Source organism: Bufo gargarizans, chromosome 1 (genome assembly GCF_014858855.1).
Source record: "Bufo gargarizans isolate SCDJY-AF-19 chromosome 1, ASM1485885v1, whole genome shotgun sequence".
Lineage (NCBI taxonomy): Eukaryota > Metazoa > Chordata > Amphibia > Anura > Bufonidae > Bufo > Bufo gargarizans.
Window position 1 is genome coordinate 186,639,201 of NC_058080.1, and position 13,971 is coordinate 186,653,171.

The following is a 13,971-nucleotide window of genomic DNA, read 5'->3' on the forward strand; positions in this document are numbered from 1 at the left end:
ATGTGAAGGACTGGAGGAACCATTCCCACAGTTTTCCGCCGTATTCCATATTTTGACCTTGGCTAAATGTTTTCTACTTTTATACATTTTGAGTTGTGATTTCACTCACATAAGAGTTAACAGACAGTGGTATGATTTGCACTTCTACCAAGGGACCAGTGGGCCACTTCCACGCAGATGTATTTTGGTCAGTAATGTGACCGGACAGTTTTTTGATCAGCATATGCAAAAAGGTGTCTCCCAGGGAATTGATCAGTATATTTAGGTCAAAACCAGGAGAGGTTCCAGAACATGCAGATCTTCACACAGAACAGTTATTCAGGAAAAAAAAAACATGCCGAAGAAATCTACACATGAGACTAGTGTAGCAAGATATTTCTCAGAAATAATATGTTTTTTCGAAATTAAAATGGAGAGTATTGGAGGAAGTGGAAGGAGTAGATGAACAGTAAATTAAGGTGAGGTTACTTGAGAGAGAAGTGTTTTGGATACACTCTTTGGACAGTCTGAACCCGAAAGGATTAAATAAAGCTTGTAAAGCTATTTGTTTTATTATGTATTTTGTGATCAGTGGTTCTGACTATTTAAACCTCCAGGACAAATACAGCGCATGTCTGAGGAAGGGATAGATTATCTTGGACTGTATTGAGATGCTGCATTTTTTTCAATTGCTATGGATAATGGATATGAATTTGTGCTATGAAACTGTAATGATGCACTTTATCTGAAGAACTTTAAATAAAGTTGTGTCCTGTATAAAGAATTGACTTGTGAGGATTGGGAGTATACTCTGACACACTTAAGCAACTACCTGTCCTCTTGGATTTTGTTTATTAGAGCTGCAGATCTTTCCATTATACCTTTCTCTGTTTATGTTCCACTCCAGGTTTGGGCTTCTACATGTTGATGCTATGCAAAAAGGTATCTCCCAAACAAAGAGAATCACTTCACTAATGCCTATTCTCTATCTAGGTAGATACTTCTTTGCATATTATTTTCCCATGGAACATTGCCACTAAGTCTCCATACATAGCTGGTCTCCTTAAAGGGGTATTCTGGTATAATAAGCTATCAATAGGGGATGACCACCTTACTGATCATGAGAAAGGGTTACCAGATCCCGAAATGAATGGAACAGCTGGTGAAGCATGAGCACTGTCTCTGCCAGTCAATAGAGAATGAATTTAGCAGAACACTTCATGATACAGGTCCCCCATTGTCGTGATCGATTGGGGTCCCATCGGTCCGACCCCCACCAGTCAAATAGTTATTTCCTATCCTGTGGATATAGGATAAGTTGCAATAACTGGAAACCTCCAGAGCCATTAGTTCCCCTAAAATATGGACGTTAAATACTGGCCAAAATGCTGTGTGAAAGTTTCCCTCTTTACCAATCTTGAGTTCCACAATAGATACAGCTTTAACTTACTGCAGGCATCACATTATACCCACTTTGGGAGAGATTTAACAATATCTTTATCAAAAGATGCATGTATTTAAAAATAGGGTAAAATATATCAAAATTGCCAATAAAGTATCAGTGTTTGGTCTATGTGTCTGTTTTTTACCCTCCATGTGTCATCTGTAATTCACGGAAGCTGCTTAGCTGAAAATTAATTTCCAGAGCATCTCCTAACAGTGTTCAGTAAAAAATTTATGCAACACGCCATCCATGTTGTGTTTGTGATTTTCATGGACCTATAGGCTTTAATGGGCATGTTTGGTCTCCATCACAGACCAAAGAAGTGCATGTCTCTGTGATTTTTTTTTTACAGATCCACAGTCAGTAAACAAAAAACTGATGTGTGAACAGACACATTCAATGGGTCTGTGTAAAATGCGGGCAGCACACGTCATTGAAAAAAACACATCCTTATTTGTAGGCATGTTTCAAAATTGTCAATGCAGGTGTAAAATGTATTTAAAATATACAAAATTCTGGCCTCATCTGCTTACTATCTGTAAAGAATAAATCAAGGCAACTGGATGTACTGTAGATTTCTTGAAAAAATCTACAGTAAGTTCAGTTGCCTTGATTTATTCTTTACAGATATACCATGACCTGGATAAATGAGAACCTTCGCAGTCATTTGCTTACTTATTCTTTTATTTTGCATGTTGCAATGCTATATGAAATGACGTTTGCGCCATGTCTACTCATATACCAAGAAAGATCACTTAGCCCAGATCTTAATAGTGTTCACAGTCCTTACTTTACATATATTAGCTATACCAGAGAGGGAAATTGCCGTCACATATTTCCTCTTGCCACATATCTGTATTCTATCTACCTTTTCATTGCTGTTTGGCATTAACGGGGAGCTCAGTAAAAAAAAAAAAAAAAAAAGAATTTAATTCACGATCTTAGTTCCAATGTATCCCCAGTTTGAAGAGACTGTCAGTAAGGATTTCATTGTCATATACCTGTTATTCCACAAAGGTTCTGAACAATTCACAGAGACTGCTTTCTGTTGGTAGAGGAGCAGCTACAGTCATGAAAGTGTCCCTGGGAACATTATGGACATTTTATAACTATGTTTCAAAAGATTTGTGTAAAAACAAATACATGTGTATATGTGATCTAAATGCTTGTCAGTTGACTCTTCTAATTACTCTCTTGAGTAAAGTTTGTTGACTATATTAGATGTAAATCTGGGTTAACAACAGCAGGTGACAACACAAGGTACTCATCTGGGTAATAGGATGGGTAAATATTTGATACTGATGTGAAGGAGTAACAGGATGAAGTAATAAAGAGCCATTTCCAGATGAGTAAGAGGGTGGCGGAATATAAGTTCTACATCTGGATCAGTTAGGTCTAATGCACGCAACCATATATATTTTGTGGTCCACAAAACACAGATCCACACAAACAATGGATGAAATCTGTGTGGCATCCATTTCTTGGTGGATCAATTGTAACAACGCCTGTCCTTTTCCACAAAATGGACAAGAGTAGGACATCATTTTTTTGGGGCGGAACGGACTTGCGGACATACGGATATGGAATGCACACAGTGTCATTTCTGGGTTTTTTTGTGGCCCCATTGAAATGAATGGTTCCGCATTCGGGCCGCAAAAAAAAAAATGAAACAGAGACGGAAAAAAAATATATTCATGTGCATGGGCCCTAAAACTGATGCACTGGATCAATCTCATTGAAAACAATCAGATTCCCTCTGCTGAACCACACCAGAAGAAATCTACAACAGATGGTATATATATATGCGTGTCTGGTGAATAAAGCCGTTTTTCTACCTTTTTACTACTTGGATGTGCTGTGGAATTTTTCTATTTATATATATATATATATATATATATATGAGCCCAGCCTAATAAGTCCAGACAGGGCAACTGATATTTTTGTTGTGTACTTTAGTGCACACCTCTGACATCCCTGGCCAACCACTGATTGCAGTGTTTTTGTGTCAAAACTGGATGTCATGAACAATCCAATAGAAAAGTATGGGTTTCTTTTTTTCTGCATTATGCCAGACTGCAACGGATGTCCATGTATATGTGAATCTGGTCTTAGATACACATCAGGATGGATCCGTTAGAGGATGGGGTAAGGGTGGGTGCACATACATCAGTTGTGTTCAGCTCTGGCATAAAATAACTGGTCGGACACAAGGTCCACTGTCCATTACTTAAATGTAACTACAACAGAAAATACTACAAACTGTCACATCTATGGGAACCTACCCTACATACAGCTGGCCATACACATTCAATAGCTGTCCGCCGAACTATCCCGTCTCCACATACATGTTTGGCTCTAGAGAATAAGAGGATCGGGGGAAAATATTCATTTCGCCCCACTCTGTCTCCCCTGACAGTCGGAAGCTCCCCGCGCACACTAGTGTATTGACTAAACTACATATGGCCAACTTCAGACCTACATTTGGATCAATAATAGGATGAAGTAATATTAGATATAGGATCCACATCTGGATCACTAAGAACGGAGAAATAAATAATATCAGATCCACATCTAGATCAGCAAATGGAAGAAGAAATATTAGACCCAATAAAGTAATATTAGATACACATCTGGATCAACAACTGCAAGGCATAATATTAGATCCACACCTAGGTTAGTAAAAGGACAGAATAATATTAGACACCTATCAGTATCAGTGACAGGACAAGGTAACAGGAAAGAGTGCAATCAGATTCACGCCTGGATCGGTATGAATGGAGTCATTTAGGTGCACACCATCAGTAACACAACATTGTGTAATTGGATACACATCTGGATAAGAACCAGGAAGAGATAATATTAGATCCAAACCTAGGTTATTAAAAGGACAGAATAATATTAGACATCAGGATCAGTGATAGGACAAGATTGTATATATATATATATATATATATATATATATACACTGTATATACAGGTGAAACTCGAAGAATTAAAATATTATGCAAAGTTTATTTATTTCAGTAATGCAACTTAAAAGGTGAAACTAACATATGAGATAGACTCCTTACATGCAAAGCAAGATATTTCAAGCCTTTGTTTGTAATAATTTGGATGATTATGGCTTACAGCTTATGAAACCCCAAAGTCACAATCTCAGGTACCCTTTGCTCAGGGGGTATGGATTAATTAGCTGACTAGAGTGTGACACTTTGAGCCTAGAATATTGAACCTTTTCACAATATTCAAATTCTAAGCTACATTAATGCAATTCCTTTTAATTTGCATTACTGAAATAAATGGACTTTTGCAAGATATTCTAATTTTTCGAGTTTCACCTGTATATATATATGGAACAGTAGCAGGAAGGAGTGCAATTAGATTCACATCTGGATCAGTATAAATGGAGTACTATTAGGTGCACACCATAAGTAACAAGTAATTGTGAAATTAGATACACATCTGGAACAGTAACAGGATGGAGTAATATTAGATCCTCCCATAAATGGGCAAGGCTTAGTGCAGACTTCTGTTATTTGATCAGTTCTTTCCATCAGTTTTTTGTAAATCAAAACTAGGTGCAGGTCAAAAACATAGAACAAGTGGAAATCAAATCATTAACCTGATCTCTGAGTAGGCTTCACTACTGGTTTTGGCTCACAATAACTGTTGGAAATAACTGACCAAATACCTGAAGTGTAAACTTAGCCTAAGAAGATCAAGTAATATTAGATCCTCTCATAGTTAAGTAAGAGGATGGAGTAATATTAGATACACATCTTGATCAGTAACAGGATGGAGTAATATTAGATACACATTTGGATCAGTAGCAGGCTGAAATAATATTAGAAACACATCTGGATCACTAACAGTATGGAGTAATATTAAATACTCAACTAGATGCGTAAGAGGAGGGAGTAATATTAGATGCCCATCTGAATCAGTAACATAGAGGACGTTTTCAGAGCACACCATCAGTAACAGGACAGGGTAATATTAGGTCCATATCTGGATAAAATAATCTGGATAATATGACAGGATGAAGTTATAATAATCTGCATTAGTAGCAGCGCTGGGCACATCTGGATCAGTAATGGGACATGGCAATATTTTATACACATCTTGATAAGGGCTCGTTCACACGACCGTTGCCCCTCCGTGCCCGTGCTGCAGACTGCAAATTGTGGTCCGCAATGCATGGCACCGAACGTGGGACAGCCTCATGCGGGTCGCGGACCCATTCACTTGAATGGGTCCGCGATCCGTCTGTTCCGCAAAAAGATAGAGCACGTTCTATCTTTTTGCGGTGCGGATCTCCGGATTTGCAGACCCATTCAAGTGAATGGATCCGCACCTGTGATGTGAAATGCACACGGCCGGTGCCCTATGTTCTGCGGAATGGCTGTATGCGGGCCGCAATACGGCAACAGAGGGGCAACGGTCGTGTGAACAAGCCCTTACTAGGAGAGAAAAATAATAGAAGGTTTATCTGTGGATCATGATCATCATGGGAGGAGAACTTTAGACTGGATCCAGGTGTTCATCAGTAAGAAAACAAGGGGTTATTTAATATACATCTGGATCAGTAAATGGAGAGGACAGCAGTAACACGGTGGGTTTATAGTAGTAGTAATAGTTGAACACCAGCAGAGGTACTGTTACTATTAGCAATAAGAATACAATACAGGTAATCTGTGTGTGATTACAGACAGGTCAGTGGCACAGATTATATCATGTAGTTACAGTGAGCTTTAGAACATCTCCTCCATAACGTTGTTATTAACCCTTGAATTTTCTCTAAACCAGGACATATTTTAAGTGTTAAACCAAGGAATTCTCAGTCACCCAGCGTTCCCACAGAGAGGACACTGAAGCCTTACTGGAATTTCCATAGACCCGATCATATGAAATACACTCGCCTGGAAATGCTGTAATAGGCTGGAATATTGTAAACGAGAGCAGATAGAATTCCAGAACTATACAGCCACATTATTCACTGTGTGGCGACATTGGGAAACAGCCATGTTATGTTGCTTTTTTATATTGCCAATCTGCTAAAACGAAATCTTAATGTTATGTTATCAGAAGCAAAGAGTATTATAAGTTAGTAACAAAAATAATATGACTATTCATTCTTATTAATAGTTATAATAAATATAAATATATAGATGTAAATACATTTTTTATATATATATATATATATATATATATATATATATATATATTCTTATTAGTTGTAAGAATATATATATATATATATATTCATTCTTATTAGTTGTAAGAATATATATATATATATATACTAAACTTTTATTTCGCTTCCTTTTCCTATTACTTTTCTATGGCCCTTCTGACCCCCTCACACATGCACAGAAGTACAGTCCAGGACTTACCTACACCTCTGCAGCCTGTACCACATCCAAGCATCATCGATTATTTGGTGGAAAACAGCTCATTTTGTAAGCATATGAGCAATTAATATTACATTAGCCCTTAGGAGGCTGCAGGATCAGTGAGCAGAGCCCCCTTGTATGCCGACCATTACCTGCAGCCTCTCAAGTGTCCTTTTATTGCTGTGCTTTTCTAATTCCAGATTAAAAGTAAAGCCTGTCCTTCACTGGGTGTAAATGCACAGTTCAAAATCTTCCATCCCGGGCTCCCCAGACGATGCTCAGCCAACCCCAAGCTTCATGAATGTTTTATCAGCCTCCTAGGCTGGAGAGTGGGGGAGAGGGGGACACCTCATTGCAGAGGAAAATAGCGGATTTTACATCTGTATATATATATATATATATATATATATATATAGTGCTGTATGCCTGGGTGCACACAGGGCCCTGGCAGCATGGAGGAGTCGTCTCGTCATTATCATATGTCACTTGATAGTTAAATAGGAGCCGGCCCCACCAGGGAGCTGCCATGTGCCTCCAGACTGCAGGTCTCAAGCAGAGCAACTCACTCTGCAAAGTTAATTTCAATTCCCGATGAGGATCTCACACGGCGCCTGATTGTGACCCGCACTAATTAGTAGAGATAACTAATGATTACTTACTTATTCTCTGTAATTAGCTGCATTTTATCATTCACCGTGTAATTTATGAATTGGATGGTAAAAAGTGATGGAGCAATGCTAGGTCTGCAGGGAATGGCTTCATCCACATACCAGGGGCCGCAGCTGTATCCCCCGTCCTGTGACGTCACCGAGTGATGAATATTATTTCATGGATTACAGTCATCATACTCATGTGACTTGATTTAACTTACACGGGAAGTCAAAACCAGAAACTTTGCAGCAAGGAATAAATGTTATTGTCTGATTATTGTACAAGGGACTGCATCAAAGCAAATAGGGCTCAATGCATTACATTGTCTCTATTTTCTCCAGTACAAATCGCATTCACCTTGTGACCGAGTGTCTAGTCACTAGCCTCTAATTAACATAAAAGTCCACCCCTCGTGTGGTGCCATTACCTGAAGGCATGTGCTGCTGTTTTCATGGGTGAAGATAGATGGATATGATAGACAGATTTATAGATAGATAGATAATCGATAAATAGTAGATTAATAGATAAATTGATACATAGATAGATAACAAATAGATATATAGAAAATATATTAATAGATAGATAATAAATAGATAGATTAATAGATAGAGTAATAGATAAATAAATAGATAGATTAATAGATAGATAGATAGATAGAGCAATAGATACATATATTTAGATATAGAAACAAAGATCATTTTATCACGGTGCAATAAAATAATTGATGATATAATAATATATATATATATATTACACGCATATAAGCATCATACATACACACTATGATTTATTTATTTTTACCCTTTTTTCAAAGAAAGACTTCTGTGTGCTGGTAAATAAAGATATGCATTATATTATGTTATGAAGATATATTACACACCCAGAGAAACAGGCGCTGTGATGACAGGGAGCTCTGGTGATTTGGTGTGATGAGCTGTGATATCAGAGCCTACAGGACAAAGGCCTGGTGCCTGCATGGAGCACAGACATCACACAGCACATGGACCTGCTTCTCCTAATGCTAGGAGGTGCAGGAGCTGTCCCCGGTGCTGAACTCTCTAGCTCCCTGTCAGTCCTACAGGACTCTGATGTTAGATTTATAGCGCCTTTAGTAACATATAAAATATTAGGTTTCTCACTGCCAGGACCCTCCCTGTATGACTGCCCCCCACATGCCAGGCTGGTGTAAGTGCAGTACATGATAGCATGAGCTGTAGGGTAACCCAGGCATATTTGTAGTTGTGGAGCAGGTATTTTGTACAGTCTCCATCTATCTGCACACTTGCCTGCAGGCTGTAGGTAGATGATAAGTAGGGGTGCTACAGACAGCTCAATAATCTGGTGATAAACGCATGATGAGGCTCCAGGGACGGACACACCAGGCACAGCTCATTATAGCAGAAATGCTTTTTATTTGGTAAAAATTCCCTTATAGCGAATCCATGAGAAAGACACTGAGTTCCGGAACCAGAGCTCCGATATGTACATCCTTTTATTACCACTGATAGAGTCGGCTGGAAGTGTCACACAAGTCCAGACAAACTTTCTTAAAATAAAATTTCTTTACAAACAAAAATTGTCGTTTTTTTTCTCAGTTTTTTTTGTTTTTGATAAAAGACGAATCAACATTAGGAATAACTTAAGACATTACCATATTAAAGAAGAGCGTCTATAGCAAAAAAACAATCCAATAGAGGTTTTATACGGGACAGAAAACCTGGAATCAATACAGCAAAATATATTTATATTGTGTGTTGTGTGTGTTCAACAAAACGCACTATTTACACTAGCCAGTGTGTACACTGGGCCTCAATGATGAGTGTCTACCTGATGGATTGGATGGGTGCAGGCTGTTGAGACTATGCCTCCCAAAATTCATTGCCGGCAATTAGCTGGAAGTTGTGTCTAGCAATGTGGGGACCCCCATTAAATATGTAAGAAATGAAAGCAGCAGTCCAAGAGGGCAGGGGCTGCCTGCCGCCTATGTGTATGGAAATCTACAGATGAATTGCACTGGAACTGGATGTATTGGTTTGTATTGAAAACCTGCGTCTTCTGTGCGTTAACTGATGTGAAACAGATAGAAAAGCAGCAAATCAACTTCTGTAAACGGCACATCCCCAAATCCTGTTAACAATTAATTGTAAACGAAATAATAATTATTAATAATAGTAACAATAAAAATAGTGGCACATACATCGGGGTGATGTTATCTAGAGCAGAGTCACAACAGGGGACAAATATACTCATCATCATCACATTAAAAATAGATGTACTGTATATTCATATATATATATATTTATCTGATATATTACTCCTTTTGCGGTCACCGGGTCCCAGGCTTCAGTCTTTTTTCCCGGGATCCGTATTGTTGTTTACAAATAGTAATCGGGAAAATAAGAAAAACGCGTCTTACTTGTGCAGTCCTGGTCCATTAATACTGACTGGAGATCTGGGGTCAGCAAGACACTAGTGACCTACAGAAGAATGAGAGGAAGGAGGGTGATCCTGGTGATGGAGATATGTACAGAGATATCTAGAAAGAATAAAAGCTCTCGTGTCCATTAGAAAATCCCCAAGCTTTAGTCTAAATCCCGGCAGAGTATTTCATCCGTTTCTGTTTCTGCCTCTGGTTGCAGAACCAGACCCGGACCACGTTCTTTTTCAGGTCTAGTTTTTCGGCGATGGCCGCGATCTTTTCTGAGGAGGGTCTGGGCTGGATGGCGAAGTAGGCTTCCAGGGACCTCTTCTCTGGGGCAGCTATGGACGTGCGTTTCCTCTTCTTTTCGGCCCCATTAAAGAGTTCAGGCTTGGTGAGCTTCTCCCGATGCGACTTCTCGGCCTCCTCCAGCCAGGCTTGCAGGATGGGCTTGAGGGCGATCATGTTGTTGTGGGACAGGGTGAGGGACTCGAACCTGCAGATGGTGCTCTGGCTGAGAGAGCCCACCCCGGGGATCTTCAAGTTGGCAAGAGCAGACCCCACATCTGCCTGGGTAACCCCAAGTTTGATCCTCCTCTGCTTGAACCTCTCAGCAAAGGCTTCCAAGTCCCTTGGATCGGCGTCGACATCGCTCATGCATCCCATGTGGGATGGTAGCCCGTGGGCATGTGCCATGCTGAGTGCAGCCTGGTGCATGGGATTCATGCCTGACATATGAGGGTGAGCTGGAGTGGACACCACGGAGCCATCTGGTCCTGTTATGGCCCCCAATGTTAGCCCTGGGGTAATGTGGTCCAGAAGTTCTCCTTCCAGGGGCTGGTGGTGGTGATGGTGGTGGTGGTGATGGTGGTGGCCACCCACTCCAGAAGGATGGGAGATGGGCACTGAGGAAGACGAGGAGGCAGACGTGCATGGGATAGTGTTCATAGTGTGGTAGGTAGCGTCCGGCTTGAAGGGGCTGTGGTGAGGAGTGTGGTGGTGGTGGTGGTGGTGTTGGTTCTTGCACTGAGACGCTATATCCACAGCAGCCAGAGCTTCAGCACGGGCCAGCAAACTCTCATCCAGACCTCCGAATATATTGCTCTGCAATGTCAAATAGAAAGCACACATTACTGTCTGCTGGGAATTCAGCGATTAAAACTTTTCCAGAATGTTAAAAAATCCTGGTACAGAGAGAAGAGAGGGGAGAACACACAACACCAGATCCATGCAACATCCCAGGTCATAAAAATTAATATGAAAGGCAAGACCGGCTGCATACATAAGTGGAGGCAAAAGACAGAAGGAGAAGGAGAGGGGGGAAACACTGGATGTGTCGGGTGATTTGCTGTGCAGACATGAAAAAAACATCAAGCAGATGAAGGGGCTGTCAGGATGTGCCTTAGAGCGGTGATCATGCTCACTACTTACCGGTGGGGTTGGGAGACAGGCTCTTCTCATCGCCTCCGAGCTGCTGCCTCCACCTCCCCCGGAGCTGGTCCTCACGCTGGTGATACTGGGGGAGCTGGTGGCCGAGGAGGATGAGTGTGGGGAGGAGTGCAGGGTAGAGTACTTGGGCTCATCCTGGAGGCTGCTGCTATGGGCCATGCTGAAGGACTGCTTGCTGTTCAGAGACATCATCATCATGGTGAGCTGTGGTGGTGGGGCGCAGGCACCCCCAGAACTGGAGAAGGCAGCCTCAGCCTGAGATGCTGGTGGCTCCTGAAAGCCCAGGCTTCCTCCTGTCCTCTCACTTCCTACTTTGAGAATGTCCCTGTGAGGAACGTGGCTTTCTCTTTCCTCCTCCTCCCCCTGAGAGTAAATACAAGATCTCCTTATATTTTCTTTCTCTGCTGCCACTATCACTCCTCCCATCCAGGGTCTCCCTCTCTCCTGCTATTAATGTTTCATATTCCTGGCTACTAATAAGCAGCTCAGCCTCTTCCTAGTGACCGCTCTCCAAGCCCTTGGCATGAAGAGAGGAACCAGGTACCAAGAGGACTGCATCCATGTGTCCCAGGCCAGTGGTGCTCTGCTCCCTTACCCTGACCTTACTAAGATACCATGCCATGTACCCCTTGTCTTCATCATCCAGCAGAAGTCCTCCTGTGTCACTGCTTATTGTGTCTGTCTCTCCCTGTGGGGAACCCCTCTGCTTTCTCTTATGGATGCTGCTCCTGAAGATGATGCTGGTGCTCCTGCTGTACACCTTGGCCTGTCAGGTAGTCTATGAGAAGAGGAGGTATCAATGTGGATTGGATGCTGGGCACATCCTGCCTCTTCTCTTCCAAGGGTTTATAGCTCATCTGTGATTGGACAGCCGTGTGTGTGTGTTTTGGAGACACTGTGGACCTTCTGTGCTTGACAATAGATGTTTGTGCATTCCATATTTTATATTAAATGAATAATTACCCCACAATATCGGGCACATTATTACTGCCCTTCAGTATTGTATTCCATTGACATTAATGAATTTGTGTGTTTAGTGCCCTTACATCATGGGAATAAATGTCATGTATGATGTCAGATGTGTGCTGACATAGGAAGAAATGTTATGTATGTGTATGATTTCAGTAGAGAAATGTTATGTATACGGATGATGTCAGATGTGTACAGACATGGGGTGAAATGTTATGTATGATGTCAGGTGTGTACAGACATGAGGTGAAATGTTATGTATGATGTCAAATGTGTACAGACATGGGGCGAAATGTTATGTATGATGTCAGATGTGTACAGACATGGGGTGAAATGTTATGTATGATGTCAAATGTGTACAGACATGGGGTGAAATGTTATGTATGATGTCAGATGTGCACAGACATGGGGTGAAATGTTATGTATGATGTCAAATGTGTACAGACATGGGGTAACTGTTATGTATGATGTCAAATGTGTACAGACATGGGGTGAAATGTTATGTATGATGTCAGATGTGTACAGACATGGGGTGAAATGTTATGTATGATGTCAAATGTGTACAGACGTGGGGTGAAATGTTATGTATGATGTCAGATGTGCACAGACATGGGGTGAAATGTTATGTATGATGTCAAATGTGTACAAACACGGGGTGAAATTGTATGTATTATTTCTGGTGGGTATTGACATCAAAAGCAGAAATGTTATGTATATGGATGATGTCAGATGTAGAGACATTGGATTAAATGTTATGTATGATGTCAGATGTGTACAGACATGGGAGAAATGTTATGGATGATGTCAGATGTGTACAGACATGGGAGAAATGTTATGTATGATGTCAGATGTAGAGACATGGGATGAAATGTTATGTATAATGTCACATGTGTATAGAGATGGGGTGAAATGTTATGTATAATGTTAGATGTGTACAGACACTGGGTGAAATGTTATGTATTATTTCTGGTGGGCATTGACATCAAAAGAAGAAATGTTATGTATATGGATGATGTAGCGACATGGGATGAAATGTTATGTATGTGTATCATTTCAGTAGGCAATGTTATGTATGATGTCAGATGTGTACAGACATGGGGTGAAATGTTATAGATGATGTCAGATGTAGAGACGTGGGGTGAAATGTTATGTATGATGTCAGATGTGTATAGACATGGGGTGAAATGTTATGTATGATTTCTGGTGGGCATTGATGGATTGAATGATTTCATTCCCACCACAAGTAATGCCATTTGTACTTGCATTTCTTGGCATTCTGGTTTCCCCTTTTCCATATTGTAGAATTGATAATTGACTAATATCAGCTCTACACAGACGGCTAGGACACAGCTCCCCTTCTATGGAACTTCCCTTAAAGCCTAGCAGGCGGATTAACCCTTCCCCGCCTTCCTCCTGGGCTGTGTGAGCAGGGACTGGTATTGTCTTAGGAAGGAAACCCCGGAATTACATTGTACTGCTCCGACTGTCGCCATCCAGGAGAAATGAAATAAATCAAAGTTAAGAGCTTGAGGATCATTTAATTATGGTGTGAACAGCGCCGTGCACCACGTCCGACAACATCTCTAAGCAAATTATGGGCGGCCCAGGAAGGAATGATTAGATTGGAATTTCATTTACACAGCACTTCAATATGTAATCCGCTCTGC

General features: G+C 40.8%; 1 protein-coding gene across 2 annotated transcripts; it reads right to left on the reverse strand.

The window, feature by feature from the left end:
* Window positions 1-10,054: 10,054 nt before the first annotated feature.
* On the reverse strand, window positions 10,055-11,533 carry POU4F2 (POU class 4 homeobox 2). 2 transcript variants are annotated; one of them, XM_044300440.1, is made up of 3 exons: window positions 11,445-11,527; window positions 11,318-11,363; window positions 10,055-11,023 (listed from the first exon to the last, which is right to left on the reverse strand). In XM_044300440.1, exons 1-3 carry the CDS (start codon window positions 11,525-11,527, stop codon window positions 10,055-10,057), a joined length of 1,098 nt encoding a protein of 365 aa, XP_044156375.1. The 2 variants fall into 2 exon arrangements, with proteins under 2 accessions (XP_044156375.1, XP_044156303.1); XM_044300368.1 differs by having other exon boundaries at window positions 10,055-10,990; window positions 11,318-11,533.
* Between the last annotated feature and the right edge of the window lie 2,438 nt (window positions 11,534-13,971).

What these genes read in the sequence shown, in the direction of transcription:
- POU4F2 (XM_044300368.1), bottom strand. Translation starts at nt 11,533, where the DNA reads ATGATGATGATGTCTCTGAACAGCAAGCAGTCCTTCAGCATGGCCCAT. An exon ending in CCTGTCTCCCAACCCCACCG is followed by an intron (nt 10,991 to 11,317) that starts GTAAGTAGTGAG and finishes TTGACATTGCAG; the next exon opens with AGCAATATATTCGGAGGTCT.